Source organism: Calidris pugnax, unplaced genomic scaffold (assembly GCF_001431845.1).
Source record: "Calidris pugnax isolate Ruff unplaced genomic scaffold, ASM143184v1 scaffold98, whole genome shotgun sequence".
In the NCBI taxonomy this organism is placed as follows: domain Eukaryota; kingdom Metazoa; phylum Chordata; class Aves; order Charadriiformes; family Scolopacidae; genus Calidris; species Calidris pugnax.
Window position 1 is genome coordinate 42,559 of NW_015090829.1, and position 27,988 is coordinate 70,546.

General features: G+C 44.8%; 2 protein-coding genes and 1 long non-coding RNA gene across 5 annotated transcripts; 2 read left to right on the forward strand and 1 right to left on the reverse strand.

Annotated features, from left to right (window-relative positions):
• Nucleotides 1–559: 559 nt before the first annotated feature.
• Nucleotides 560–8,546, forward strand: PDDC1 (Parkinson disease 7 domain containing 1). Of its 2 annotated transcripts, none has more exons than XM_014940592.1 (8): nucleotides 560–664; nucleotides 2,240–2,316; nucleotides 2,697–2,802; nucleotides 3,392–3,499; nucleotides 4,119–4,213; nucleotides 5,381–5,474; nucleotides 7,331–7,442; nucleotides 7,979–8,546. In XM_014940592.1, the coding sequence occupies exons 1-8, from the start codon at nucleotides 607–609 to the stop codon at nucleotides 7,986–7,988; spliced, it is 660 nt and encodes a 219-aa protein (XP_014796078.1). In that variant the 5' UTR covers nucleotides 560–606; the 3' UTR covers nucleotides 7,989–8,546. The 2 variants fall into 2 exon arrangements, with proteins under 2 accessions (XP_014796078.1, XP_014796079.1); XM_014940593.1 differs by having other exon boundaries at nucleotides 7,982–8,546.
• Nucleotides 8,547–9,415: 869 nt separating this feature from the next.
• On the forward strand, nucleotides 9,416–11,344 carry LOC106887171. 2 transcript variants are annotated; one of them, XR_001411820.1, is made up of 2 exons: nucleotides 9,416–9,757; nucleotides 10,222–11,344. It is a non-coding gene; the product is annotated as an uncharacterized LOC106887171 (long non-coding RNA). The 2 variants fall into 2 exon arrangements; XR_001411819.1 differs by having other exon boundaries at nucleotides 10,296–11,344.
• Nucleotides 11,345–23,168: 11,824 nt separating this feature from the next.
• On the reverse strand, nucleotides 23,169–27,916 carry LOC106887236 (transaldolase-like). The gene is made up of 7 exons (XM_014940687.1): nucleotides 27,779–27,916; nucleotides 27,248–27,355; nucleotides 26,434–26,565; nucleotides 25,759–25,934; nucleotides 25,379–25,576; nucleotides 24,205–24,350; nucleotides 23,169–23,509 (listed from the first exon to the last, which is right to left on the reverse strand). The coding sequence occupies exons 1-7, from the start codon at nucleotides 27,835–27,837 to the stop codon at nucleotides 23,477–23,479; spliced, it is 852 nt and encodes a 283-aa protein (XP_014796173.1). The 5' UTR covers nucleotides 27,838–27,916; the 3' UTR covers nucleotides 23,169–23,476.
• Between the last annotated feature and the right edge of the window lie 72 nt (nucleotides 27,917–27,988).

A 27,988-nucleotide genomic window follows, 5' to 3' on the forward strand; every position in this document is an offset into this window, starting at 1 on the left:
GGTGTTTTGTTGGCTGAGGAAAGATGTTGTGTCGTGGAAGCAGAGAGGTTTGAAGCCCAGCACCGCAGCTGGATGCGGCCTCTCAGCTGGGGGTCAAAAATTAGCTGACATATTGACATTAAGGTCTGCTTTTACATTTTTGACCCACAACGTGGTGTCAGACTTCCCCTGCTCTGAGGTGGGGTGGTCCCCACTCGGTGTTTCAGTCCTACTGGCTAGCAGTGTTAATTCGAGGAGGAAAAAGATATGAAATATTAACAAAAAAAAAAATCAAAACCCAGTGTAAAGCCTGATGAGGAAAACTGCTGTACTGCTGGAGCAGAGCTTGAGGAGAGCTACTAAGGACACCACCACGCTGGCTATGAAGGGGAAATAAAGCGTGGCGGCCGCAGCAGGGTGGCGGAGCGGAGGCAGGTGGGACGTGCCGCCAGGCGGCCGGCATGATTAACTGCGGGGGTTAAAAGGCACGGCGGCCCGCCATGGCCGCTCCCCTCAGCCTCTCAGCCTTCCCGCCTCAGGCGCCGCCGCGCGCCTGGCCCACTGCGCACGCGCGGCCTCATGAGGAGACGGCCCCCCCCGCCGCCGCCGGGCGCCGCAGCCGCCGCCATGTCGGACCGGCTCGGCAAACCCACCTGCCTCATCGTCGCCAGCGCCGCCGCCGCGGGTGAGACGCTCTCGGGGGGGATTAAACCCCGTAGGGGAAACCCTCCCCCGTCCTGCCGGGCTCCGGCGCTCCCTTCGTGCGGCCTTTTCCGGCCTGCGGGGCCTCTGCGGTCCCCACTGGGTGTGCGGCGGTCACGCTGTGGGGCCGGTCCCCGGGGCGGGGCGCCGCGGTTCTCTGCCGGGCCCCGCTCCGCGGCGGTGGGTAGACGGGCTGCTCCGCCACCTGTGCGGTGCACAGATGTGTTCGCCTCCTCTAATCGCTCATCTGCCCTGCCCAGGTGCCCGCCCGCCCTGCTGCACAGCTGTGAGGGGAAACCGCTGCCCCGGCATCCGCAGCCCGTGTGTGTGGGGGGTTCGCACACATCGGCGGGCACCCTTCCTCCTGCCTCAGGCTCGACCCGAGGTTTCCCGCAGCGGTTTCAGGCGTCGGATTCTATAAAATGAATCAGTTAATTGAAAAGTACAGCAGGAAGGACAGCCTGGGCTGGGTGCCTCCAAAGATGGTTTAGTGATGTTTTTTTGTCAGTGTTAGGTCGATGATTGGACTGGGTCTGAAAGGTCCCTTCTAATTTAGGCAGTTCTGTGGCTCTGTGGAAGAGAGGGACCACAAACAAATCCCTGAGCAATTATACCCTTGTGATCTCAACACCTGCCCCTCATGCACTGTCTGCATGACTTTTAGTCCAATGGTGATTTTTGGTCTGGGGTGTCCTAACATATTATTGGATTCTTTTTCAGTGTTCAGGCAGGCTCTTGTTGATTTGCAGTTTCAGATCAGGGTTGTCACCTCCTAATCTTCTGGTTGGTGTTCTTTGTGGACCAGTACTCGCTGGCAGAACCTGCAGAACTGAAGAGCCCCAGACTTGGGGGAAAAACACTACCAAAACATCGGTGTGGTATCAACATCTTTCCCAGACTTAAAGGCTAAACGCAGCACTGTACTATCTGCCAGGAAAATTGTTGAGAAAAATAACTTGTGGCCTGAAGGCTTCAGCAAATCTGGCTATTCATGCTAAGTAAAGCTAGGCAAACAGCACAAATCACACCATACTATAAACCCAAGTTATTTATTATAATATTAATGCTTATTTAAGCTAAACAGCTAATATCCCTCAACAGTGCAGTTGAATACCTGCTGGTTTTCCCCTCTGCACGTACCTGCTTCTGAGCACACACAGCCGAGCTGTGCTTGCATGTATACCTGGAGGAAACCAAATTCCCTTCCTTCCCTCTTTCCTTACCCTGTATTCCCCCTCAATTTGGGCAGAGTACCTTCATCATGTTTTTCTCAATATATAGCTCACCTATAAGGAAGGCTGTGCATTTCTTACATCTGTAAAATAACCCTCTGAAATTACTGGGAGATGCAGCGCTGGAGGACATGTTTTAGTGGTAGCTTGGCAGTGATGGGTTAATGGTTGGACTTGTTGATCTTAAAGGTCTCTTCCAACTAAAATGATTCTATGATTCCATTCTATAAGATGAGCAAAAATACCAAGCTCAGGTACTTTATTAAATTAACTAGTGTGGATGGGATTAAAAATACGTCCTTAAATTGTTGGAATCTCTTTTTCAGGTGTGTCAGCCCAGTCCTTCCTTCACTGCTTTACGCTGGCTAGCTCTGCTTTTAATCTGCAAGTTGCAACTCCTGGGGTAAGTAAAAATGGACAATTACTGTGATTTCAGTCTGAAACCAATTGATGCTTCAATTGATGAGACAGAATTATACTGAACCTTTTTGAGAGGTGTTTTATTGGCTTTACAGATTTTTTTTCTTTTACAGGGATATTTTTTTTAACTATGTTTACTGTGAATGCATGCTTCCTGTAGTATGGCTTTGAATCTCTCTGTCTAGTACCTGTTACACACAGAGTGGAGGGAGGGCATTTAGAACTACTTCAGTGGGAAAAATGGAAAACTTCAGGTTTTTGAGAGCTAAAGTCTCTCAAAATACCACATGGTCATCCTTCAAGAAAAGCAGTGGGTGCCTGTGCAGGGATACTAACGACAGCCTTGAACCCTGGTTTCCGTAGGGAAAATCCATTGATTTTGTGGATGTGAGCGAGAGCAACATGCGCTGGATCCAGGACTTCCGTATGAAACCGTACGCGAACCCTGCCAAGCTGGAGTCCATCGATGGTACGGGCTGTGCTGTTGGTCAGTGTGTCACCTCCATTTATCAGGGAAACAAGTGTTCTTAGTGTTAGGTCTTTAGGGAAGAACAACACAAAAAAAGGCATAAAACTTAGGTTTTAAGGGGAAGCCCTGGCAACTACAGTTACTATTTTTTGTTATTTTAAGAGGAAGTCTTGGCAACTACAATTGCTACTTTTTTACCTTGAATTAGTAATTCTTCTTATATGTATATATACACACACTCTATATTGTTGTCTTACCTTGAATTAGCGATTCTCTTACATGTATATATACACACACTCTATATTGTTGTTTTCTTAAATATTTTGCTAAAGTAGAAGCTAGCAGACATAGTGGGCTTAAGCTTTGCCTGTGTAAGAATGTCTCATTAAAAATGTATGTTCTTTGTGCTGAAAAGGACCTTTTTCTCTACTCCACATAGATGTATTCGCTTCTGTATTTCATTCAGTTGATACAGATTTTGACTGACTTGTGGCATTGTCTTAATTTTGTCCAATCTGAAATGGGTTTATGATGAAGCTTTCTGGATGTTCCTTGTGTTGTGATTAGTTTATCCTTTCCTCCTCACTAGGTGCTAGATACCACGCGCTGCTGATCCCAAACTGCCCTGGGGCTATGACAGACCTTGCAAACAGTGGGTACCTGGCTAAGATACTGCAGCACTTCAGTGCTGAGAACAGTAGGTGAACATCTTTAGATATTTTCTTAAATAAAATAGTGCTAATCTACTGTTTGTGTAAGATTATTACTTTCCAGTGACTTAGAAATGTTTGCATCATTGAAGAGCGTTCAGAACTTGAAAGAGCTGCTTTAGAGAGACGTGTCTTCTCTTAAATGTGTCCTCTTTATGTAAATGTATATTTCCATATATCGGTAGCTTTTCAGTGCTTGTGTCAGAAGAGGGTTCTCTGCCTTACAGTGGTACAGAAATTGCTCTCTCCGAGTCAGTGGGATTCAAGGTTCAGAGCCAAACGTGGGGTGTACTAGGATCTTCATTAAGGCTTTACATAATTAAGACTTACGTGTACTTTTCATTTACCATTTGACTATGTGTTTTTCTCTTTGACTGGTGCTGTCTCTGGACTTAGAGTTAACAGCTGGTAACTCTTTGCAAGTCTGGAACAATTCTTAGTGTAGTGTGTGGGGGGAAAACCTTACAGCCCAAGAGAGTATAAACAGTGCAGTATAACTATTGCATATATCGTGCTATACCATGGAGAATCTTATGAACCCTAATCTGTATTTTGGCTAATTGAAGGTGCTCACAGCTTCTCAAAGATGCTTTGCTTTTTCTCTAGAGCCTATTTGTGCGATCGGACACGGCGTCACAGCTTTGTGTTGTGCCACCAATGAGGATAAATCCTGGGTATTTCAGGGATACAGCCTCACAGGGGTAGGTTGAGCTTTTCACATGACTTCTGCTGTGCGGGTGCCTGTGATTTCAGGGGATGGGTCTTATCCTAGAACTTCCTACAAACATAAATCATGTATTTGGTGCCCTTGGTTTGTGTGCAAGATACAGAGAGTTGTCATTGGCAAGGGGGCCCAACACCGAGTGTGTGAAGGGATTGTCTCACTTAGCTGTCCTGGGGAGAGTGGTTTTTCTTCCAGTTGCTCAGTAAACTTTAAACTGAGTCGATGAAATGCTGGAAATGACTGCTGTAGCTCCTCAGATTCATAGTTTAGGGCTTTTAAGAATGACGTTTTTTGGTTTCATGAATGCTGGAGATAATTTATATTTCTCAAGGTGCTTTTTCATTTTAAAAGGTAGAGGAATTTTTAGGAAAAAAGGCTGTTTGTACAGACTGGCTTGTAACTCAAAAAGTAGCTGGATACTGTTGATGTTTTATTTAATGTCCAGTCTCTCACCTCACACACCATTCCTATGGCAGTTGTACCTGTGTGCCAAGAGGATGCAGACCTCTACAGTACAACTCCTAGGGTTGAAAATGAATCTGCAAAGTTAAGAAATTAAGTTTATGGGACTCACAAAAGCTGTCAATGTCCCGATGTGCTTGTATTTGGCATTACAATCTATGATGAAATATTTAAAATAAATGACATTATACGGCCCAGATACAGTCGCTATGGAAACCATGAAATTAAAGTTCTTTCTGTGCCTACAAAATCCAAACTAAGTACTTTTATTTTTCTCTCTTCATTTAAGCTGTTTCCTGTACTCATTCCAAAGCTGAGTGCTGTTATTTGGCCTCTGCAAGTGGCACATCATTTGTGTCCAAAATGTTTGTGTCCAACAGCCGGACAGATCTGTGCTTTCTTGAAGTTAATTGTGTGCAACTGTTCAGCGTCCACTTGATGTGCAGAAATTGCTTGTGTCATTCTTTATATATTGCATAAGAATTTTCAGTTTGCTCCCTACAGAAAATCCTGCCTGTGGTCATTTGGTTTTATGCTTCCCTCCTGTTCCATTTCCTATATACAGTTGGGAGAATTGTAGGAGGAACAGAAAAAATAAATTGCAGGTGGAAGTATGTGTTGGTTTTGCTTGGCTCTTTTTATAAAAAGCAAGACAGACTAATTTCCTTTTGATCTTTTTCAGCCTTCCGTGTACGAACTAGTAAGGCAGCCTAATTTTGCCAGTTTGTCCATTATCGTAGAAGATTTTGTGAAGGATTCTGGAGCTACATTTAGTGGTATGTCGCTTGCTTATTGTCCAGCGCTTTGCGTTTGGTGGCTGCCTTTTGCAAATGACAAATTGTGTGCCAATTTAACAACAGCTGAACAGGATTCTGACAGGATATCTCATCTTGCATTTCCATTTTGTGGATATAAACAAATACCCCAGTGGATTAGAAACGATGAGTGTTCTAAGAATAAACGCCGCAAAATGCTGCGTGTGGAGAAGTAGGGCAGTACAGTACAGCACACTGATGGCTGTGCTTTTACCCCATGGTAAACGTGGGGTCGTGTGTCCTGCTGTGAAAACAGAACATGGGGTGTGCATTAATCTGCAGATGCAGAGTCCAGCCCTGCAGGGGAATGATGTCTCTATGCAGGTACCGTGCTGCAGCTGCTTCCCTGCTGCATGGCAGGGAGCACGTGCTCTGCCAGGAGAGGTCAAGTTCTGGATTTTGGGATTGTCTTTTATTCGACCAAATGTTTCATTATTTAAAGCTGGAGGCTCTATACTGAGTGATTCTGGTTCCTCTGATAAGTTGTCTTTTACCATCAAGTGTTTCACTCATACCTAGATCTGATTTTGTAGTATTTTTCTTGTTTTGTTACTAGTAATTTGATTATTATTAGGCAAAATGTAGAAATTTGACTTTTGAACTGCAACATCTGAAGCTCTGGCCCATGTGGGAAATTAAATCCATTAAGGCACTAAAATGTCATTTTTTCTTCCCTAGGTTATTTCTGGATGTGGAGGGAAAAGTGTCATTTTCCTTTACACGCTGCTTTCTTGTAATACTGAAGAGCGACAGGGAGAATTAAATAATAGGCTATAAATGTCTCTCTTCAATTGCAGCTATCGTTCAGTTTGCTTTTTTTTTTTAGGTAATTTTTTAGAATCTCTCCTCAAAGAGAACAATGGGAGATGTGTGTGATATTTAAGTCACTCTTTATTTAACATGATAGTTGCCATCCCTTGAACTGGTACAGTTTGAAGTCACCAGATTAGAGATGGCACGGACAGGAAACAGAACTGGGCTCCTAATGCCACGCATCTATTTTTTGCTAAGAAGAAATGCCACCCTCTTATCAAATTGCTGTCCATTCTTTGCTTAATCCTCTTCCATCCGTGCTGCTGTCGGCCTGCTCCTGTGTCTAAACGGGATCTCGATGCTTTTGGAGCGAGCTGCTGCTGCCACCTTCTGTAGAATGGGTTCAGTCCTGGCAGTTTGAAAGCTGGTGTTGCTGTGGTTTTATCACACGTGCTTGGTTGCAGTGGTACTGACAGAGGAAGCAAGAAGAGGAAAAGTGTGTGGGGTTTGAAGGCACTTAGCCTCTATTTAGTCAGTGGCTGAGAGAGGGAGAAGGAAATAGGAGTTGTTTGTTACTGACAGAATAATGGTTCTGCCTGGAATGACACTGAACCATTGCTGGTAGATACTAACACGTCAGGGTATTATAACTGGCCAGAAAGTATCTCCCTGCAGGCTGTTTGTAGTTTGGTGATTGCAGCTTTGATGTCTTACATAAAAAGATTTATATTGCATTGCAGGGTAATCACAACTTAAAAAATTCATACTTTGAGGCTTTTATTACGAAAATGTCTTGATATATGCACTTTACCCATCTGGTGTTTGTTTAATCAAGGGGCCAGTCCTGCTGTCCTTTCAGAGAGGACTTTGAAGTGACATCATTTCAGGATCAGGGGCTCAAGATGGTCCATACCTGTGGGGGTTACAGATCAACCTAGCAGTCACCCAGCTGCTCTGTCTGACCAAAATAGTTACCTCCTGTGTTAGCTCTCCCAGAGGTGTGATACTGAAACTGAGGTGGTGTCCACTAACACAAGGGGTGTTGCTCTTTCTCCCGGGTGTAGCCAGCAGTCCGGATGCTGTGCACGTCGTGCTGGACAGGCACCTGGTGACAGGACAGAATGAGAATTCCACTCTTCCTGCCGTCCAGAATCTTCTCATTCTTTGCAATGTCAGGTGAGGCAATATGGGAGAGAAGAGCTAGCACCAGACAGTGGGAAGCATCTTCTAGTTCCAGGAGTATTGTCCCCCAAAAGAACCTTTTTTCCCTTGGTTAACAACTGAAACGTGTATCCTCTTTTATCTACAGTTCAGTCAGTTATGTGTTGCTTGGTAAAAAAGCATTTGTGATTATTAAAAACAATTAATAAGGTAAAATGGGTTGGGAAATGCACAGCTATCTAAGATTGGTAAAGTAAAATGCAGAGGAGGCTCCACAAAACATTTCTCTTAGGAGAAACATCTCTTGTGGGGTATTTTTTATGATTTGGCAAGTTAGCATTTAGTCAGCTGTAGTTTAGAATTCTGGGAATGAATGGATTTAATTTCTTTGGTAATGGCTTGGCTGTTTGACTGTCTGTCATCTTGTCACATAGAAGAACACATCTAAATAACCACAAAAAAAATCTTCTTTTGTTCAGGTGAATGTGTTACAAGTCCTGTCCTGGCTGTGGACTAACAGGTCGTGTCATGTTTGGATGTGTTTCCTTCAGCAGGAAATGAAGGAGCGGGTCCCTTTGCAAATGGGCTGGATGAAGAGCCAGCAGGGCTAAGGACTTGCTTGTCTGTTACCTGGATAAAACAGCCCTCTCAAATTCTGTTCTGGACTGTGAAGTGGCTGTGACAGTGAAGTGGCAATGTCAGGTTTTGTATATATAGAGTGGCTGAAGGTTGTGGATAAGGAGACTTTGAAGTGCATCACGCTTCAGAAGAAACCTTGCCTTTTTGTTGCTACATCTTCTTTTCACCGCTTCTCCCTAGACCCTTAACTTAACAGATGTGGGAACTGTGGCTTGTTAAAAAAACACACATATTTGGTGCTATGAATACAAATTGCTGAAGCTGAAGACTCTGCTCTAGGCTGATCATTTGTAACTCTGCCCCAAAGAGGACCTGGAACTCTGTGAACAGTCTGGCGCTTGTGTTTCAAATATCAAAAATCTACACCCAGAGCTTCATTGAAATGCAAGATGCAGTCTCACCTTGCTTTTGGTAGGTCACAAAGTTACCGTCTGAACTCTGAAATGGCTCTGGGACACTTGGATGTACTTGGAATAGGATGGAAAACTTTCTTGTAATACTGAAAAGCGACAGGGAGAATTAAATAATAAGCTATAAATGTCTCTCTTCAATTGCAGCTATCATTCAGTTTGCTTTTTTTTTTTTTAGGTAATTTTTTAGAATCTCTCCTCAAAGAGAACAATGGGAGATGTGTGTGATATTTAAGTCACTCTTTATTTAACATGATAGTTGCCATCCCTTGAACTGGTACAGTTTGAAGTCACCAGATTAGAGATGGCACGGACAGGAAACAGAACTGGGCTCCTAATGCCACGCATCTATTTTTTGCTAAGAAGAAATGCCACCCTCTTATCAAATTGCTGTCCATTCTTTGCTTAATCCTCTTCCATCCGTGCTGCTGTCGGCCTGCTCCTGTGTCTAAACGGGATCTCGATGCTTTTGGAGCGAGCTGCTGCTGCCACCTTCTGTAGAATGGGTTCAGTCCTGGCAGTTTGAAAGCTGGTGTTGCTGTGGTTTTATCACACGTGCTTGGTTGCAGTGGTACTGACAGAGGAAGCAAGAAGAGGAAAAGTGTGTGGGGTTTGAAGGCACTTAGCCTCTATTTAGTCAGTGGCTGAGAGAGGGAGAAGGAAATAGGAGTTGTTTGTTACTGACAGAATAATGGTTCTGCCTGGAATGACACTGAACCATTGTTGGTAGATACTAACACATCAGGGTATTATAACTGGCCAGAAAGTATCTCCCTGCAGGCTGTTTGTAGTTTGGTGATTGCAGCTTTGATGTCTTACATAAAAAGATTTATATTGCATTGCAGGGTAATCACAACTTAAAAAATTCATACTTTGAGGCTTTTATTACGAAAATGTCTTGATATATGCACTTTACCCATCTGGTGTTTGTTTAATCAAGGGGCCAGTCCTGCTGTCCTTTCAGAGAGGACTTTGAAGTGACATCATTTCAGGATCAGGGGCTCAAGATGGTCCATACCTGTGGGGGTTACAGATCAACCTAGCAGTCACCCAGCTGCTCTGTCTGACCAAAATAGTTACCTCCTGTGTTAGCTCTCCCAGAGGTGTGATACTGAAACTGAGGTGGTGTCCACTAACACAAGGGGTGTTGCTCTTTCTCCCGGGTGTAGCCAGCAGTCCGGATGCTGTGCACGTCGTGCTGGACAGGCACCTGGTGACAGGACAGAATGAGAATTCCACTCTTCCTGCCGTCCAGAATCTTCTCATTCTTTGCAATGTCAGGTGAGGCAATATGGGAGAGAAGAGCTAGCACCAGACAGTGGGAAGCATCTTCTAGTTCCAGGAGTATTGTCCCCCAAAAGAACCTTTTTTCCCTTGGTTAACAGCTGAAACGTGTATCCTCTTTTATCTACAGTTCAGTCAGTTATGTGTTGCTTGGTAAAAAAGCATTTGTGATTATTAAAAACAATTAATAAGGTAAAATGGGTTGGGAAATGCACAGCTATCTAAGATTGGTAAAGTAAAATGCAGAGGAGGCTCCACAAAACATTTCTCTTAGGAGAAACATCTCTTGTGGGGTATTTTTTATGATTTGGCAAGTTAGCATTTAGTCAGCTGTAGTTTAGAATTCTGGGAATGAATGGATTTAATTTCTTTGGTAATGGCTTGGCTGTTTGACTGTCTGTCATCTTGTCACATAGAAGAACACATCTAAATAACCACAAAAAAAATCTTCTTTTGTTCAGGTGAATGTGTGTTACAAGTCCTGTCCTGGCTGTGGACTAACAGGTCGTGTCATGTTTGGATGTGTTTCCTTCAGCAGGAAATGAAGGAGCGGGTCCCTTTGCAAATGGGCTGGATGAAGAGCCAGCAGGGCTAAGGACTTGCTTGTCTGTTACCTGGATAAAACAGCCCTCTCAAATTCTGTTCTGGACTGTGAAGTGGCTGTGACAGTGAAGTGGCAATGTCAGGTTTTGTATATATAGAGTGGCTGAAGGTTGTGGATAAGGAGACTTTGAAGTGCATCACGCTTCAGAAGAAACCTTGCCTTTTTGTTGCTACATCTTCTTTTCACCGCTTCTCCCTAGACCCTTAACTTAACAGATGTGGGAACTGTGGCTTGTTAAAAAAACACACATATTTGGTGCTATGAATACAAATTGCTGAAGCTGAAGACTCTGCTCTAGGCTGATCATTTGTAACTCTGCCCCAAAGAGGACCTGGAACTCTGTGAACAGTCTGGCGCTTGTGTTTCAAATATCAAAAATCTACACCCAGAGCTTCATTGAAATGCAAGATGCAGTCTCACCTTGCTTTTGGTAGGTCACAAAGTTACCGTCTGAACTCTGAAATGGCTCTGGGACACTTGGATGTACTTGGAATAGGATGGAAAATGCTTATGTGAACTCTGAATAAAGCAGAACCAGTTGTTTGAAGGCAGCTCCCTGCGGTGATACTGGCAGCATAATGTGCCCTTGTTTTCTTCCATGCCTGTTCACATTGTTTGACTTCTGTTGTACAAGTTTGCTCAGCTGTTTTTTAAATGGTCTTCTAACTGGTTATCTGTCCTCCTTTGTGGTGCTTATGTTACGGGTTTTGTTCTCTTTGGAATGTTTGAAATATTTCTCTCTGGCCAGTACATTGTGGTTGTCTCTTGCTGGAATTCTGTGGACAAAGGAAGAAGAAAAATATGGAGGCAGCTACTGTGGATCACGTCTTCTGAGGAACCAGCTGTAAGATGAAATCTGGCCTGCTCTTTCCTTTGGAGCAGCAGATGCAGCTTGCAGTTGAGCATGAAAAGGAATAATGAGGCCAAAAATATTTTCTGCTGTTTCAGGCTCAAACATAATAAATCTCTGGGAAAGCAGACAGATTGGCATTTTTCCTTCCCACTTGGAACTGAGGGCAACATTTCTGCAGTGCTTTGAGGGAAAGGACCTTTGTGGTTGCATTTTTTTTTTTCCTCTTAACAGGATAATATAATATATTGGTTATAACCAGTCATCAAGCAGGGTAGTCCTGTGTCTTTTCTGTACCAATTCAATTTTTCAGTTCTAGCTGAAGAATTCAGTGATTTTTTTTTTAAAAGATAATCTCCTATGGGATTTGTTGGGTCTTCTACTGTTATATTCTGGAGCCCAGCTTACAGATTTTTTTTTTTTGACTCTGATAGAAATTAAAATTAGAATTTGAAATGAAAATTGGGCTTTGATAGAAATTGAACTAACAAATAGCTTTGGCTTAAATCCTCATTCCTGACAAGTCTTCTTGGGGATTTGTTGACCTCTGTCACTGTCAGGACATACTCTAAGGGGCTGTCTGCTGAAAGGATGTGGCAAGTTTATGTATTTGTGCTGCAGTTGTGTGTTGAATTGGGGTCATGTAGTGTAGAACACTGTACAGCACTGAGACACTCTCCTATCAGAAGCTTTATTTAAATAGAGGAGGTGAAGCTTTACACCCTGAACTCCAGTGTCTGCCTGAGCAGGGAATTTGGCGGGGTTGGGGTCAGGAATTTGGGGTCCTGGTGGAGGTGAGTACAATTTATGTGGTTTCTGAGGTGAGGGAGCTCTGCTACCCCCAGCTGCAGCTGCACATCATCATCTCCCTCCTGGTGCAGGAGGCTGAGAGGCCACAAGTCTGTGCTGCCTTTGAGACTCTGCTTCCATGTGAATTTGTCAAGAATCACTCGACCTCTCATTGCCTGCCTGTAAAAACAGAACATTGCTGTCTACCCTGTGTCCTGTTTTCATTCCTTAATTGTGAAGCTCTCTCCAGGGTCATCGATAAGCTGCCAGGTGAAAAAACATTATTCAGACCATGACAGGCTTTGGGCAGTTCTCTGTTGTACTATTTTCCTTATTTTGGGGAATTGGGAGCCTGTTGGAAGTGCTGTGTCTGTGCCTGCATGGGGAAGTACTCCGAGGTACAAAGGACACCGCCTTTAGAGTTTCCTTAAACTTCCTTGTTCTTCCCACGTGGGAGCAGATAAAGAGGAGTAACAGTGTGTACCTTCATTTTTTTTACATCACATGTCCATTCCTATCTTCTTGGTAATCAGAGCTGTCCCCAGTGTCTTGGGGAACGGAGTGGGAATTGTGTGATCCAGCAGAGAGGGGCTGGAGAGGTGATGGGTGCAAGCACCTGTGCCTGCAGTTTGGTGAGGAGGATGGTGGCGGTGAGGAGGATGGTGGCTGTGAGGATGTGGCCCAGCTTCCAGCGAGGAGGCAAAATGATTTTTGGTAAAACATCCCTCTGTCTCGTGGGGATGGTGAGCCAGAGCTCTGCCGTCTTTAGAAATCACGCTGGCAAATTGTGAGCAATTAGTGATGATAGATCTTCTAATTTCTCATATGGCATGGCCAATTTTAGTCAGGAATTGGAAAAAATGATTCTAAAACTGGGGGAAAAGAAGATTGAATTAAAGTAGAAAATGTGAAGCAGTTTAATGTCTCACCAGCTAACTTCAGGGAAGTTTTATTCTGTTTATTTTGAGGGGGTGTTATGTCAGAGGATTAAAATGCAAAGGCAGTATCCATCATTTTTGCTCGTTACCATTTGACTTTTTTCCTTACCGTACACACACGAACTAATTACACTCTTAGTTGAGAATGATACATAGTTTATGACCTTTCATAAGTTTTCTTCTAGTTGTTCATACTGGGAAAGCTTTCAGTGCAGCAGCAAACCTCTTGACTCCACAAAAATTTTCAACAACACGTTGTCGGGCAATTTCTGTTGCTCCTATTCATTTTGAAACCAAAAGCCCTGGGGTTGCAGTGTGGGCTTCAGAGGCAACAACGTGTGTGTCGTTTGGGATGTTGTAGTGTTACTTCCATGTTAGTTTTGTTCTACAAATCTAACGATGGGTTTGGATTTTTCTTTGGTGGTTTTTTTTTTTTTTTGCTTAGAAGGTGTTTACATCAAGTAAAATAATGAAGTGACGTAATGGAAAGAGTAATGATTTTTGGTGAAGTTGGATTTTAAACTTCCTGTGTGAAGAACTGGCATACCTGGGTTTGTATCTTCTGTACCTCCCGTGCTGTGCTTCCCTCCCGGTCCAACCCAGCAGAGCTCAGCGAGGTGTCCCATCCCAGGCCTCCCAGCAGTGGTATTTATCCCAAGATTGTTTTCCACCACTGGATTTTAAAATGCGATGTCTTAAAATGGCAGATATTCTCCTCTCCCTGCTTGTAAGACTGGAACATACTGACACTGCTCAGCGGCACAATTTTAAATACCTTTTTTAACCCAATTATGCATAACAAGCCTGTGACAAGTAGCAGCAGCTGTTTTTTTGGGGGAGTATTTGCAAAGATGAGAAATGTTGCTGCTTATTGCCTTGTGCCTGTTGAGTTTTATTGGTGTCCTGCCTTGTACAGTTCGTGCTTTCTCCCCTTCACCACCGTGCGTGCTAATCTTTAGCTTAAAGTTAATTTGAAAGCTCGGTGTTAATGATTCATTGAGTGATGTGGGTTAGAAATTACACAGAACTGACTTGAACCGGTGAGGAATCAGCCAGAGGCGATGTCTGGGGTCCCCCAAACACAGCAGCTCTCGACATACTCATTTAGCACGTGTTCACAGAATCACAGAATCTTCTAGGTTGGAAGGGACCTTAAAGATCATCTTGTCCAACCGTCAACCTGACTGACAAAAATAGACACCCACACAACAAACAAGGAGCATCATCACTAAACCAGACCTCCCAGCACTACATCAACCCGTCTTTTGAACACCTCCAGGGATGGGGCCTCAACCACCTCCCTGGGCAGCCCATTCCAATGCCTGAGAACCCTTTCAGTGAAAAAAATTTTCCTAATATCCAGCCTGAACCTCCCCTGGCGCAACTTGAGGCCATTTCCTCTCGTCCTGTCGCCTGGGACTTGAGAAAAGAGACCGACCCCCACCTCTCTACACCCTCCTTTCAGGGAGTTGGAGAGAGCAAGAAGGTCTCCCCTCAGCCTCCTCTTCTCCAGGCTGAACACCCCCAGCTCCCTCAGCCTCTCTTCATAAGACTTGTGCTCCAGACCCCTCACCAGCTTTGTCGCCCTTCTCTGGACCCGCTCCAGCACCTCCATGTCTTTTTTATGGTAGGGGGCCCAAAACTGGACACAGTACTCAAGGTGAGGCCTCACCAGTGCCCAGTACAGGGGGACAATCACCTCTTGGGCCCTACTCCCCACGCTGTTCCTGACACAGGCCAGGATGCTGTGTCCTGCAGCAGGAAGCTTTTCCCCTCTGCCTGGCTTGAGCGCAGCGATTCGCACGCCCCGGAGAGGACCAGCTTTTGGCAAGGCTTGCAAATACTTGGTGCTGCACTGCCTTTGTGGCTGGTTGTTTGTAGAGGATTCTGGCATTTAAACCACATGAGGGGCCCTTTTGTCCCAAAGCCAGAAACTGCTTCTCAAGCACATCGAAAGCATCGAATCCTGGAGATTTCCAACCCGCACAAATCCTGATGGTTTCAGTGTCGGGCGCTGGAGTGCGTGATGGTCCTGGGGATGTTATCAGCCAGGCTTATTTCATAAAAATCTCTCTGTTCATTCAGCTGGTGAAGTATTTTTTATTTTATTAGGGAACCACACACATCAAGAGTGTTAGATCTTCTCTGGGCTTAATGCCCAGAGCATATTCTGTATTTTCCTCCAATTTTCTTATGGGCAGACACTGAAGTATCTGTTGGAAGCCTCTGAGTGCCCCTGCAATAAGTAAGTGGCACAGAAACACTTGCGGAATGAATCCAATGGGACAAGGGCCTTTCTCAGATGATTTATCCCTAGGATAATCTTTGCAGATTCCTTTCTTGCACCCCCACAAAGGATTGTTTTCACCAACAAGATGACAAACCCCTGTCACTGCATCCCAGCACCACACCCCCCCACTAAAGCTGTGTGGTTGGTCCCTGCAGGAAAGAATGTATCTCTAAGGACTGATTTTAAAGTGAAATTCTGCGTTGGGAGGTGGAAAATAAATAAATTTACTTCCTGAGTCAGGTGTGTGGATCCTACTGCCTTCTTTCCCCAACAGATCTGCTCTCCAGCCCCCTTCTTTCAAGAATAGAGGGGGTACAGGGAGCAGCAGCCCCTCTGTGCATCGGGTTGTGGAATGCAAGAGGGAGCTGAAAGAGGAAAGAAAAGTGTTTGAGTGGCTTTTTTTCCCTTTTCTTTTCCCCAAGCCTTGTGTATTTGCACGGAGCTGGAGGATGAAACAAACTGGAGACCTGCCCCCGCAGGGGAAGGCTAATAACCCGGCGGTTGTTTCTCTGTGAGTCTTGGGATGCTGCTGCCTCCCCACGAGGTGGTGGCAGAGCTCCAGGCAGACCTTCACCTTCCTCCTCAGCCAACTCCATCCCCAGCCTCCAAGGGTAAAGCTGTTCCTTGTCAGTCCCTGAAAAGGGCCTACCCCTTCTGCAGCTGGAGGAGGGAAACCCTGGGACAGCACCCGGGGCTACAGCAGCCCAAAATGCGTATTAGCACAGAGTTATATACACCCAGCCGTGCTGTAAGCAACAAGCTGCTCCTGTGGCTTCCCAGTGCTCTGTGACCAGGGAACTGACCAGGAACCCCAGGGAACTGGGGTTATTCAGCCTGGAGAAGAGGAGGCTGAGGGGAGACCTTATTGCTCTCTCCAACTCCCTGAAAGGAGGGGGTAGAGAGATGGGGGTCGGTCTCTTCTCCCAAGTCACAGGCGACAGGACAAGAGGAAATGGCCTCAAGTTGCGCCAGGGGAGGTTCAGGCTGGATATTAGGAAAAATTTTTTCACTGAAAGGGTCATCAGCCATTGGAATGGGCTGCCCAGGGAGGGGGTTGAGGCCCCATCCCTGGAGGTGTTCAAAAGACGGGTTGATGTAGTGCTGGGAGGTCTGGTTTAGTGATGATGCTTCTTGTTTGTTGTGTGGGTGTCTATTTTTGTCAGTCAGGTTGACGGTTGGACAAGATGATCTTTAAGGTCCCTTCCAACCTAGAAGATTCTGTGATTCTGTGACCGTGGTGTCTGCTCCCCCACGCTCCTTTTCCTACGAGGGTGAGGGCTGCATAGTTAGAAATCATGTCCTGAAAGCTCAGTCCTTTGTCATCTCCTAAAACACCACGTGCTAATGCTGGTGATGCTGCCCTGCATCATTTCCTTAGAAATGACCCCTTCTCAACATCACTAAACCCTCTTTCTCCCCAGAGGTCTCCCACTTGGCAGTTTTTCTTTGTGCAAAGCCAAGGGGCAACCCTGAATTGTAGCAGGTTCTTTTTAAGTTGTTCATTTTGAATCTTGGAACCACTGAGGGAAATTTAAATGGGTGTGCTGGTGCTGGAGGGGAGCTGGAGCCTGGGGGGCTGCCCTGGTCTCTTCATCTCTGGGATCAAACACCAGCAATATTCACTGGAGTCACCTGTCCCTGGGAATAAGAGGCAGGACTTGCACTGCTCGGGTGCTGCAGAGGTGAAGCTGAATTCCTACTTTAGAAGGAATTTTAGAAGAAATTTCTACCTTTTCTGGGTGGTGGAGGGGTTTTACTTCGTTTCCTAGCAAAAGAGACATTTTCAAAAATAAATGCTGTACAGCTACAGCAAATTCATGAGTGATGTGAAAGGAAATTTGTGTAAAACATACAAACAAGGAGTGAAAAGAGAAAAAAAAAGTAAAAAGGAGAATACTAGCATTCCCTCAGACAATCATTACTGTTGATTTGTGGAGAAATTATGTAGGACAAAACCTGCCTGGTTTGGGGGAAACCTCTACACGTACGTTGGATCAAGGAGAGAGAGGAATGATTGTGCTGCCAAATCTCTGTTCTATTATTTTCCAGTACAAAAATACTTAAATAATTGGGCGGAATCATATACGGTAAAAAATATATTCCACAGCTCCTCAGAGCTCAGCAGTTTCTTTACACCTTTTGGTTAAATCTGTACAAAATAATTGGGCGGAATCATATAAGGTAAAAAATATATTCCACAGCTCCTCAGAGCTCAGCAGTTTCTTTACACCTTTTGCCCTGGAACTGGCTGCTTTGCCTGAACTTCCTCATCCTTTTACTTCCACATGAGCTACACTAAAGCTAAGTTGATCTAAACTGCCAGTGAATTAATAATTACTTGTATTGACTTAAACTACTAATTGTATCTAATCCTGTTCTAACAGTTATCACATGCTATTTCCTATATTATTTTATACTAAATATTATTTCTGGGTCTATTCAGGGTGCCTGGTAGATCTGAAACTCAGCCATGTGCTTTGATTTTCATCCCCCAGCGCCTCGAAGGCTCTTCTCTTACCTATGGACCCTTAGGAATGAATAATAAAATGTGCCATAGGGAGACTGGAGCTGAGTTTGGGATTATCTATCTTTTGTTTTTCTTAATTTGTGTTGAACACATTTTCCACAACTTTGTACTAAATATGACGAACTTGTTTCAGCCAAGAAGCAGCAAAATCACTGAAATTGGATGTTTTGTATTTTCTCTTTGGAATATACCTAATATTTAATTTTAAAGCCTGCATGGAAAGCCTAGGAGGCAAATTTTGACCCCAAATAAAAGGTATTTCAACTTTTTACTTCCATTTATCCTGCTTTTTGTAAGTCCCAAATTTATTTGTTTCATGACTTGCATGGTTTGTGTGGGATTTTTTCAGTTCTGTGAGCAAACCAGAAATGATTTACTTGCTGGCTGTATTCTGTGCTCCCGAGCTAAACTATCTACCCACTCTGTAAAACACAATCTGCTTTCTCCAGTGGGCTTGTTTTCTTAATTATATTTCTGCCACTTACTTCCCTGCCTGAGAATTACAGTGAAAAGAAGAGTATGAAATGTTCATTTCAATCACTTGCTGAGCTCTGGGTAGAGTCTGCTGTTGCTGGAGGCTCTAATATTTTTTTCCTGAACATTTTTCTCTTGCAGGAATTCTCCGGGACTCTGACACATGCCAAGATCTCTGCAGGCAGGCTCTAATTGCACAGAAATTTGGGGGATCCTGGTACATAGGGAAGACCCACAGGTTGGGGGAGATACAGCCTTGGTGCTGGCTCTTCTCCTGGCGTGGGGCTGGGGGAGCCCAGGTGAAGCCCCTCTCCTGGGGAGGGGCCGGTGGTTGGGCTCAGGTGAAGGTGATAAAAGGAGGCTTTTTACCCAAAGGGCCTGGAAAGGTTTAGGTTTTGGGGCTGGAAAGTAGTACTGGCTCTGGGTGTGTTTAATAAAGGGCTGGAAAGGTTTAGGGGCTGGAAAGTAGTACTGGCTCTGGGTGTGTTTAATAAAGGGTAAGAGAATTTTAAAATCAAGTTTTAAAGGGTTCTTTGGGATTTTCACCCCCCTCCCCACATTTTCTTTGCCGCTACTTGCTGTCTCCAAGCTTCTCCTTGTGGCTGTGATAGCTAAAACTTGCTGGCTCTAAGCTTCTCCTTGTGGCTGTGATAGCTAAAATCCTTTCTGGCAGACAAAAGACATCTCCTGCTCCTGATTTCTTACCCTGAGGAGGTGGGGGGGTCTGGGAAACCACTAGGAGGAGATTGTAAACTGGGTTCAGACAGGATCCTGGGAGAGATCTCCTCATCCCCTGGAGAGGGATGGAGTTGGGGAAGAGTTTGGGGTAAAGGTGCTTTGTGTGACTGGATGAACAGATGTAAGGGCTTGAGGTTCATGTTGGTTGGGTTTTGCTCCGTTTCAGAATGGATGTGGACTTCATACATGGGTCACCTCCAGCCTGGACTGAAGAGAAGCAGCCCCTGTGCCGAAGTGGGGAAACCACAGCTGCCACCAGAGCAGGTAAGGGACCCCCCAACAGTGACCATTTTGTGTGTAACTGGTTCATCTCCTGCTCCCTCAGCTCCAAAGGGGACCACGTGTGTGTAGGCAAACAGAGTAAGGTTTGACTGTTCCTGAGGCACTTTTTCCTCCTTCTTCTTCCTCTACTGTAGTATTTTGTTGTCTCTTGAGCGATGGTTGGAACGCTTCAGAGCTATGTTTGAACCCCAGGGTGTTACTGAGCTGGCCAGCTGTGTCCCAGCTCCGTGAGGTGACATCCCATGGCTCTGCTGGTGCAGTGAGAGTGCAGGGCCCTTGCCTCATCCAGGAGGAAAAAGGGTTATTTCTTGCAGAGGCTCAAAACATCTGACAGCCCAGATTCGGGGCAGCAAACCCCAAATTCCATGCACCTGAATTCCCACCCTGCCACAGAGACGTGTGGGGTTTCCAGCTCAGCAGGGTAATAAAGCTTTTACTGGGATCCTCGTTCCCCAAGTGACCAGCTTTGATCTATCACTATTTTAGGGCTGACTGGGAAATACTTTTCAAAAAATTGTCGGTTTCCTTCTGATTGAGAAAGCTCCAGAACAAAGAGGCTTTGGGGAGAGTGAAAGAGCAGTGATTTGTCAGCCAGACCTTACCTGGGCACAGATCTTTGGGCTCTGATGGACACAACTCTGAGAAGCTCGGTGGGGGAAGGGAGGCTCACAGCTTGTCAGGCTTATGGTGTGAGTGTGCAAAAAGCAAATTTGCTGGTAATGGGGGGAAAAAAAATATATTTTCCAGGCAGCCTGAAAGCTACTTCTGGATTGACCCTTTGTCAGTAGCAGCTAAAGCCTAGGGCAGGTGAAGGAAGTGGTGGTAGCTCAGAGGCACAGCCGAGGTGTTTCAATAAACTGGTGTGTAAATCTCCATGTTCTTCTGGAGAAAAGATGTGTCGGTGCCCCAGGGCTCTGAGAGCACTCCATTGCCTTGGAATTATTGGTTTTTAATGGGAAATAGGTACAAATCTCAGAATGACTCAGCTAATGGAATTGACAAAAAGTTGCCTGTTGGTACCAGTGGGCTGGTAAATGCAAAGATCAGACAGATGGACCTTCTGTGCTGCTTCTGGAATGAAGCCAGAGTCAGTGTGAGCTGGGGTAGCGCAGCTTCTCGGTGGGGTAATCGTGCCTCAACCCTTGTAAGAATGCAGGAGCAGCCTAAAATACCTCCTAATTCTTTTGCTAAGAAGTCAGGCATCAGGATGTGCTTGCCTTGGTGTAAGACAAGTCGTGGCAGGCTGAGAGTCATCCCGCTGTCCAGGGGGAGTTACAGCCTGTAGAGAGGCTTAGAGTCTGTCAGTGAATGGAAGGAAGAAAGAGAGGGAGACCAGCAACAGCCCCACACCTTCCCTTCAGAATATGGGAAATGCTTGAGCTCTTTGTCACCAACATTGTGTTTAAAGCTCACAGTTTGCTAGATTAAGCAGGGTTGTTGCTGTGGGGAAATATTCTTATCTGTCTGAGGATCCACATCCTACCCCGTCATCTGTGCTGATTATTGTAACAGCAGTTTTGAGAAAACATGCTGAAATGCCTGGTGCTGAGTGGTGGTGTCTTTCCCAAGTCATCTCTGGTTGCTCTGGCTTGGCGTGGCTCTTGCTGCTCTGTCCTCTCTGCAGCTGTGAGTGTCACAGTGGTGTCACGCAGCCTGACCACAGCTGTCCTGGGGAAGTGTAGCTCTGGACTGGCCAAAAGCCTCATTCTCTTACCCGAGGGGGCCGGTCTCTTCTCTCAAGTCACAGGCGACAGGACAAGAGGAAACGGCCTCAAGTTACGCCAGGGGAGGTTCAGGCTGGATATTAGGAAAAATTTTTTCACTGAAAGGGTTCTCAGCCATTGGAATGGGCTGCCCAGGGAGGGGGTTGAGGCCCCATCCCTGGAGGTGTTCAAAAGCCGGGTTGATGTAGTGCTGGGAGGTCTGGTTTAGTGATGATGCTCCTTGTTTGTTGTGGGGGTGTCTATTTTTGTCAGTTAGGTTGACGGTTGGACAAGATGATCTTTAAGGTCCCTTCCAACCTAGAAGATTCTGTGATTCTGTGATTCTGAGGAAGTCAGGGCTTCACACTTCTATAACTGGGAATTGCAGTCTGCTAGGAAGCTGGACCTCTGCTCATGTCATAGCCTGGAGCAGAAAAGAGACGTTGAGAAGTGTGAAGGCTCTGGATCCAGCTTTGTCCTTGGAGCTCAGTGTCCTTTTCAGCAGGATACAAATGCTCTGTTAAGGGTTTGTGAGGACTGCAGTCATCTAAATCCCAGCACAGTCTGACTTGCAGCAGCAGCTCAGCTGGCTGCGTGGGACAGCGTGGGTGTTATTCAAGCTGGATACAGTGTGTGTGGATAAATATTGTAGCCCTGGTGCTGCCTTTCTTTTATTTTTTTTAATTAGGAGGTTAAGTTCAGGCAACTCTATCAGCAAACAGTTAATTGCATCTACATATAAACAGGAGCCTCTTGTCTACTCTTGATGGTACTGGACCTATATAAACTAATAAGAGCGTGTGTGGGTAAATATTGTAGCCCTAGTGCTGCCTTTCTTTCATTTTTTTTTAATTAGGAGGTTAAGTTCAGACAACTCTATCAGGAAATAGTTAATTGCATCTACATGTAAACAGGAGCCTCTTGTCTGCTCTTAATGGTACTGGACCTATATAAACTAATAAGAGATGTTTAATTAGTCTTAATGAAATACAGCATGAAATGTAATCAGATGCATCCCAACTTAATAGAACAGCCCTGTAATTGGGAAGTGCTGTGTTAAGATTAGGTCATTCCTGAGGAAGGCTGGAAGCAGCAGCTTCAGAACAATGAGAGGAGGGGGTGACAGAACTTTAAAAAAAAACAACCCAAAACCAACACCCCCACAAAACCCCCAAAGACAAAACCCCTGCATTTGCGAGGGGGGGTTGGCAGCAGTTCCCCAAGTGTTGCATAAAGAGAAGCAGCGACGCCTCCAAAGACAATACACAAAGCTCTGAGCAGCTGCTGGGGAGCTGCAGCCACACGCTCGCTCTGCAAACTCAGATTAACCAGTTGCCGAGTTATTTATTAACTGCTGGAGAGACTTAAGTTATTTAATTTTGAAAGTGTAGCCTTCAATAATACCAGGGGGAGTTGTAGCTTACACCTGTGTTGTAATCCCAGTGACATTTTTAGCTTCAATCAATTCCATGTTCTTGCCCTTACCTTGCTTTGGGTACACAAAACCAGTATTTGATAAAATTCCTAAAAATTGCTTATGGTACAGCTTTTTCCCCCCCTCCCCCCCATAAAACCCCCAAAGACAAAACCCCTGCATTTGCGAGGGGGGGTTGGCAGCAGTTCCCCAAGTGTTGCATAAAGAGAAGCAGCGACGCCTCCAAAGACAATACACAAAGCTCTGAGCAGCTGCTGGGGAGCTGCAGCCACACGCTCGCTCTGCAAACTCAGATTAACCAGTTGCCGAGTTATTTATTAACTGCTGGAGAGACTTAAGTTATTTAATTTTGAAAGTGTAGCCTTCAATAATACCAGGGGGAGTTGTAGCTTACACCTGTGTTGTAATCCCAGTGACATTTTTAGCTTCAATCAATTCCATGTTCTTGCCCTTACCTTGCTTTGGGTACACAAAACCAGTATTTGATAAAATTCCTAAAAATTGCTTATGGTACAGCTTTTTCCCCCCCTGTTAAAAAGCCTTGACACACTAATTATGGTGACATTCAGCAGGTTTGGCAACCAGCAAGTCCCTACTGCTGCCACCTGGGCTGCAGAAAGAGGCCAGGAAGAGACTGGAGCCTAGTTAGTTTAATGTACATAATATATATATATTATATATATGCATCTTGGGTAAAAGCATTTGTGAATTTTGTACCAAAGATGGCTTTTGAAGCCCGTGTCTTCTCTTTAATGACAATAAAGACAAATCTCCTTTCTTAATGTGTTAGGAATGTAAACTTAATTAGGAATTTAATAAAAAAATTAAAATACTACATCAGGGGTCCCCTGCAGCAGGGAAATGAGCACGTTACAAGGAAAGTCTGTGTTAATTTTGCATGTATTGACAAAAGTGCCACAAAAATTTGAAATTCTATTTGTCCCTTTGCAAATTGATATAAAAGCATCATACAGGAATCTATCCATACATAGCATGAGACTGTGACAGGTACGACATTTGTACATCCACTGAACCTCAGCTGATCCACTCATTCAGCCTGGAGCACTCAGGGGCAGCCTGATTTTTCTACTTTCCATTTTCAGCGCTGAACATTCGCTCCTAGAAAGAGAGAAGTGAACAAAGAGCAGCTGAGTAAAGAGTTTGGGAACTGTGCAGCAGTTCCAGAGCTGCAGTAGAAGAAGCAGAGCTACAGCAAAGCAGGTTTAAGTCACTAGAAAGTAGCTGTCAGTCAGCAAGAACAAGTGCCTCGATCGGTTACACTCCGTGTGTATTTTTTTTTTCCCCCCAAATTCAATTAATCATTTCAAAGACCCTCCATAAATGGACGGGAGACTTTCCCAGGGTCTGGTACTACTCAACACATCTCTCCTTGGTGCCTCCTCGTGCCAAGTACAAGGATGATTTATTTCCAGCTCACTCTGAGGATTATTTACGTGTCTTGTACCACTGCTGACAGCAAACGAGTTCAGAATTAGACTCAAGGGGCTGTTCACGTTGCCAGTAGCCTTGTCTTGAGCAGCTGCCAGTCTAAACACCGCCTTGGGCCTCGCACCGCAGGTGGGGCTGTGCATCTGACATGAATGCTTTCTTGAGATGCAGTGAAGTTTACCAAATTCCCTTAATTTAGGTGGGCAGTTTGCTACCAGCCTCTCCTAGATAACACCTAGATAAAAACCTGATGGGACTTGCTCCCAGGTCCCTAATCCTCAGCCATGCCACGAGGAACTGTGCTGTAGCTGCAGGATGTGGGGGAACGTGAGGGGTGGCAGGAGGCAGAGTGATATAACACCCACCTTCAACATCCTCTCCAGCTTAATTGCATCTGCAGCAAACTTTCGGATCCCATCAGATAGTTTCTCCACAGCCATTTGGTCCTCGTTATGGAGCCAGCGGAATGCCTTCTCATCCAGGTGGATCTTCTCAAGCGGACAGGCCTGAGCTGTGCAGGGGGAATTGAAAAAGAAACAAAGCCATATTAAACAGATCATTATCAAACACCACAGGCTTTCCTAAAACAGTCTCAGGGTTCTGAGCATCTCCAGCTGTTGAAAAATTTCAACCTTCACTTTTAACACGATTTATTACGGGAGCACACTTTTGGGGTGCAAGACTGAAAGTGCCCTTAGTCTGGTTTTTTGGGGGGGAAAGTAGCCTGGATAATTCGTTTCTCTGAAAACACAATGTTTATGTGTCTTCCATTATCTTGTATCTGCTTCCGAATGGTACGGTACTTCCAGGGCTATTCTCAAGACTTATGCAACAGTCCTACCGCAGCGAGACATCCTAAGCAAATATGGCAAACAATTAGGTCTTTGATGATTTGGCAGTGCCTAACAAAAGCTCGATTGAGAACAAGCCTCCAAGCAGCAGCCCATGGCTACAGCTGTGCACAAATCTCATTTTCTGAGCTGTAAAGTAGCATTTTAATAAGGCAACAGAAAAGCAAGAATAGTGCAATGGGAACAGATGTTTAAAACCATGGTGGCACAAGATCACTTAGATCAAGCAATTTAATTTGTGATTAATTTCTAGAGTTTCTGGAGGGAAACACACCCTTTGGCATGTCTGGAGCTAATTGCATCACTGATACAATATTAACATAAGATTAAACTAGGATTGGCATCTTTGCTAATATTCAGTATAACTTCATTCCAATCATGCAAAATGTAAAGCTCCTCCTTCTGCTCTCCCTGTGCTCTCAGGAGAGGGAGCACTGTATTTATGCACACTCATAGCTCATTGTGATTGCAATTAGTGACCTCAGTGGGCCCCCAATCACTAACAAAACCACTGTGTGTCAGCAGCTGTAGCTGCACCGTTTGTACCGAGGCTCCAGTGTTTCCTGTAGAGAGGGGTGAGGAATTCCCCTTAGAGCAGGAGGGAAGCAAGAACCCCCGAGCTGTGGGGAACCACACCATTGAAGAACAGGAGGCTGAGGAAGCCCGTGTCACACAGAAGGGGACTTACCCTCCTTTATACTGAGCGTGGGGGTTAACTTGACGTGCTCTTTGCTGAGCTCTGCCAAAAGCTTGGGTGAAATGGTGAGATAGTCACAGCCTGTGAGCGCTTTTATTTCTCCCGTGTTTCGAAACGAAGCACCCATCACGATGGTTTTGTAGCCAAACTTCTTGTAATAGTTATAGATCTTAGTGACGCTCTTCACTCCTAAAAAGGAGAGATCAGCAGAAGATCTTCTTTCAGAAGAATTCGTTTGAAGTACAAATGGTTATTTAGAACGTGCTCAAAATGAATGTGGTTTTTTTTCATGAGAGGATTTATCTGAGTAAACGGCAGTTTGAACGAGTAGCTATTGTACTTTTAACAATATGTTAAAAGGAGAGTTTTACCTGGATCTTCTGAAGGCTCGTAGGTTTTCTTATCTCCATTTGCAACGTACCAATCCAGGATACGTCCTACGAAGGGGGAAATGAGAGTGACTCCAGCTTCGGCGCAGGCAACGGCCTGGGCGAAGGAGAACAGCAGGGTCATGTTGCAGTGAATCCCGTACTCTGCTTCCAGCACCCTGCAGACACAGCCTGGCTTGAGACAGCACTTTGCTCCCCTACTCCATTCACAGTCTAGTTACAAGGCAGTGAGTTAGAACTACTGCATTTCTCGAGTTTAATTAGGAATGTGGTACAGTTTATAAGCTTTTGCATTTTAAGCTAACAGCAAATGTTTTGCGCTTCCAGACTTTGCTTTATTTAACGCTGTTCCCTGAACCAAATGGCCAGACTTTATTTAACGCTGTTCCCTGAACCAAATGCAGACAGTTTCGCCTGATATTTCAGGAAACTCTTGCTTGTGGCCTGGCTTTGTATGAACAAACTTTTCCTGTTTCATCAGAAAGCTGTAGCAGAGCACCCGGCTCAGTAGCTGGAGCCCGAGGAACAGGTCTCCTGGTGCCGTGCTTTCAAAACAGCTCTGTATTGCGAGCGCAGAATGAGTTTGTCAGGTGCCTGCAAACAGGCAGAAGCGTGCTGTGAATCAGCAAATCACACACCAGGGACACAAAGACTTACTTGCCAGCCTGGATTCCTTCCCATGTTGATGAGAGCTTGATGAGAATACGATCTTTACCAATTCCTGCTTCCTTATAAAGGTCAATGAGGCGCCTGGCCCGTTGAATCATTCCTTCCTTATCAAAGGACAACCTTTGAAACAAGAGCAGAATTGCTTAGAATTGACTGGGTTGGTTTTTTGTTGTTTTTTTTTAAATACTCTACCCCCACAAATCACATTGAAAAACACTGTTTTATCAGCATTTATATGACAACGGCAGGTTTTTGTTCTCAGAGATACTTCCTGGATCGCAAGCCCATCAACAAGGTGTGACTGACTCAGAGGATCCAGAGCTCAAGACAGCTTTCCTTGAAAAAGTTATAGATTAAAGTTTTCCTCAAGTTTTTCATAACGAATGCAGAAGCCGAACACGAGAAGTGAATTGGGAAGGAGCAGGTTAACAGCTGAATCCTATGCAGGTCTTCAAATAAACTGTTCAGATTTCTTGGTAAATGGAGAAGACAAGATTCTCAAACAGAAGACAACGAGCAAAACTCTTAACTCTGCTGGAAACGTGAGGTTTCTCTTGCTTAAGCAACAAGAGGAAGATGACAAAAATCCAAGCTCGGTATTACTTGTTTTTATAAAGTTTTGTCACCAAGTTAAGTTATAATCAAGCAAACTAAGTAAAATCCATGTTCTAATTAAACATATTAACTTCTGATAGCCCTAAAGCAGTGAGCTGTCTAGTCAAGAGCACCTTCCTCCAACTCCCATGATGTCTCTTTCTGTAGGTACAAATATCCAGGGTAACCCAGAGGAAGAAGAGCCAACCTTGCATCTACTTCTGTGGACACGCGGCCCGGTATCCTCTTCAGGATTTCAGCTCCAAATAAGACAAAAAGTTTGTCACAAGCGTTTTTGATCTGTTCCTCTTCTGACCTGAAAAACATAAAGAACAAAATAGTTTCTATGGGAGGAAAAAAAAACAAAACAAAAAGTGCCTTCACACCTTGGCATGGATTTGAAGATCAAATTTCACAGCTCATTTAACATTAAATTCCAGAGTTCAAGTAGGCACTTCTGCTCTGCTCTGTGTTTATGTTCTGCCCTAGGTGTTCCACCAGCACTATTAGCCTTTGGATACTGTTTCCTAAAATGTTGTTGACTCAAGAGTGTTTCCTGAGCAGGAAACCAGTAGCAGATGTATTTCTTTAAGGGTTGAGGCTTTTTGGGGCAGGAGATACACCCACAGATACACGCGGGGAAAACCTCAGTACGTTGCTAGTAGTACTAAATACTATTTATATAAATAAGGCATCTTAAATAGAGATCTACCGAGATTAAAAAACCCTCCTTCCTTACCCGCCCAGTTTTTTTCCATAGGCAACAGCATCGTCCACCAGCTCCTGGTAGGCTGGCATCTGGGCAGCAGCCAGGATGAGAGACGGGTTGGTGGTGGCATCCAGGGGCTTGTACTCATCGATTGCTGAGGAAATAAAACCAGCCCACGTAAAACAGCAAGCAGGCCTGAGCCACTGCAAGGATTTGGATCAAATAGGTGGGAAGAGGAAC

What these genes read in the sequence shown, in the direction of transcription:
- LOC106887236 (XM_014940687.1), bottom strand. Translation starts at nt 27,837, where the DNA reads ATGCCAGCCTACCAGGAGCTGGTGGACGATGCTGTTGCCTATGGAAAA. An exon ending in TCCACAGAAGTAGATGCAAG is followed by an intron (nt 26,566 to 27,247) that starts GTTGGCTCTTCT and finishes CTTGTTTCAAAG; the next exon opens with GTTGTCCTTTGATAAGGAAG. An exon ending in CGAGCCTTCAGAAGATCCAG is followed by an intron (nt 25,577 to 25,758) that starts GTAAAACTCTCC and finishes TCTCCTTTTTAG; the next exon opens with GAGTGAAGAGCGTCACTAAG.
- PDDC1 (XM_014940592.1), top strand. Translation starts at nt 607, where the DNA reads ATGTCGGACCGGCTCGGCAAACCCACCTGCCTCATCGTCGCCAGCGCC. An exon ending in CGCCAGCGCCGCCGCCGCGG is followed by an intron (nt 665 to 2,239) that starts GTGAGACGCTCT and finishes TCTCTTTTTCAG; the next exon opens with GTGTGTCAGCCCAGTCCTTC. An exon ending in CAAGCTGGAGTCCATCGATG is followed by an intron (nt 2,803 to 3,391) that starts GTACGGGCTGTG and finishes CCTCCTCACTAG; the next exon opens with GTGCTAGATACCACGCGCTG.